Source organism: Austrofundulus limnaeus, unplaced genomic scaffold (assembly GCF_001266775.1).
Source record: "Austrofundulus limnaeus strain Quisiro unplaced genomic scaffold, Austrofundulus_limnaeus-1.0 Scaffold525, whole genome shotgun sequence".
Taxonomy (NCBI): Eukaryota; Metazoa; Chordata; class Actinopteri; order Cyprinodontiformes; family Rivulidae; genus Austrofundulus; species Austrofundulus limnaeus.
In genome coordinates, this window is record NW_013952927.1 from 126726 (window position 1) to 128871 (window position 2146).

The 2146-nt window shown below is 44.5% G+C and overlaps 1 protein-coding gene across 1 annotated transcript in view; it reads left to right on the plus strand.

The window, feature by feature from the left end:
* The first annotated feature begins 171 nt into the window (after positions 1-171).
* tars3 (threonyl-tRNA synthetase 3) overlaps positions 172-2146 on the plus strand; it is a 16317-nt gene continuing 14342 nt past the window's right edge. Inside the window, exons 1-7 of the mRNA XM_014026099.1 lie at positions 172-510; positions 699-785; positions 895-1082; positions 1182-1305; positions 1422-1546; positions 1742-1859; positions 2026-2090. Coding sequence (XP_013881553.1) covers positions 190-510; positions 699-785; positions 895-1082; positions 1182-1305; positions 1422-1546; positions 1742-1859; positions 2026-2090 — 1028 coding nt within the window. The 5' untranslated portion in view covers positions 172-189. The remainder of the gene's footprint in view (positions 511-698; positions 786-894; positions 1083-1181; positions 1306-1421; positions 1547-1741; positions 1860-2025; positions 2091-2146) is intronic.

The following is a 2146-nucleotide window of genomic DNA, read 5'->3' on the forward strand; positions in this document are numbered from 1 at the left end:
TATATAACGTATAAATCAAGATTAGAAGTAGCTGTGTTTAAGTGATGAATATTCTGTATGTAAATAAAATGGGAATTTACTTGCTTACTTATCGAGATGAATTGAATTAGCCATGTGTTGTTTATTAATCAAAGCTTTTATTTTCCAAAGTRGCGCACCGGAAGTCGTCCGTCAGTYRGTCTTTTAAAGATGGCGGAGTGCCTGGCTGCACGTTTGACYGCCCAGGAGGAGCAGATTCGGCTCCTTACCCAGGAGATCTCCAGCCTTCGGGATGGACTGAGCGGGGGTTTTGACGCCGCGGGTGTGGCGGCCACAAGCCCGGAGCTCGAAAGCCTGCGGGCCGAGAACGAGAAGCTCAGGTACCGGCTGCTGCACCTCCGGCKGGGTCTGCAGGCGGAGCTGGAGCCGGAGGAGGCGCTGAGACGGACAGAGCAAGCTGCTAAGACGGGCAAACCTCCGGACAAAAACACCAGCAAACACCCACAGACCAACAACCGAGCTAATAACAGGGTAATTATAAAGACCTGGACTATAAAACGTTACACATGTATTTACAAATAGGCCTTTGCTCCTAGAAGTGACACCCTCCCCCTGTGTTTCCAAAAATAACTGTCCCACTCACGTTGTCCAGCTGGCAATGTGACGTCATAGAAAAATCACAATGAAAGGGGMGAGAAACTTATTTGTGTTATTGACAGGTGTCAACCCCAGACCCAAAAGCAGGTGACAGGAGCAAGAAAGAGAAAAAAGACAAGGGGCAAGCATCAAGCGGAGGTTTGAAGGAGGTGAATACTGCATCATGATGTTAAATCGTTCCTTTATAGATGCAGTCTGCAAATATCAGTGTCGTGATGCTGACTGCTGTTTTTTTGTTTGCATGTTTTTCTACTGAAGCTAAATCCCTGGCCTGGATACATCGCTGAGCGCCTCAGCCTGTATGAGAAGCTGAAGGAGGAGAGTGATGCTCTGCTGGCAAAGAAAGCTACAAACAGTAAACCCATCACCGTGGAGCTGCCAGATGGGCGGAAAGTACCGGGCAAGTCTTGGGTTACCACACCATATCAGGTGGCTTCCAGCATAAGGTAATCAGGTTTTTACTCTGATGAAAATATTTATATAGTAAAGGCATCCAACAAAACAGTTTTTTTTWAACTGAGCTGTGATGCTCTTGTTGTTTTCAGCCAGAGCCTGGCTGACACCGCAGTGATTTCTCGAGTGAACGGGGAGCTCTGGGATCTGGACCGGCCTCTCGAGCAGGACTGCTCTCTTCAGATCTTGCACTTCGACCATGAAGATGCTCAAGCTGTGAGTACAAGGACCTGTTAGCTAGGACATTTTAGCAATAAAATAAACGTGTAAAGAGTTAACCAGAATGCAAATCGTAATAGGAAACATGTCTAAATCATGGTTTTCAAACTCAGGTGTACTGGCACTCCAGTGCTCACATCCTGGGGGAGGCAATGGAGCGTTTTTATGGAGGCTGTTTGTGTTACGGACCCCCCATAGAGAACGGCTTCTACTACGACATGTTCCTGGATGAACAGAAGTGAGCAGATATGTTCATTTTCAGTTCAGATCTTCTTTACACTTAGCACATTTTATGTATGATGAAACACTCAATTTTAAAAGACAAGAGAGTTTTGAAGTGACAGGATCATCATGATGAAACATTTAAATTTACAGTAATTAAAACTTGTCAGGAGAGAGTTCTGTTTGAGCCGAATGCATCTGCTGTTTCCAGGTCGGTGTCCAGCTCTGAGTTTGGAGACCTGGAGACTCTGTGTAAGGCTGTGGTGAAGGAGAAACAACCTTTTGAGCGGCTCGAGATCAGCAAGCACACCCTGCTGGAAATGTTTAAGGTGAGAGTAAAAACAGGAAGGACACACAGGAGACACGTGGCTCAATTTTTAAGTGTTGTAGTTCGCAGATTTTAATGTTGAAAATAAAATTCCATAAAATAAAAAAGTGTGAAAAATAGACTTTGTTTCTTGAGTGTCAGAAAATATTGTTCTTTTTTTCTTCCAGTACAATAAATTTAAGTGCCGCATACTGGATGAAAAAGTTGCCACCCCTACGACTACAGTCTACAGGTGAGCTGCTCATGGTTTGACGATTATCTTAAAGGACTTAACAGTAATCATTAGAT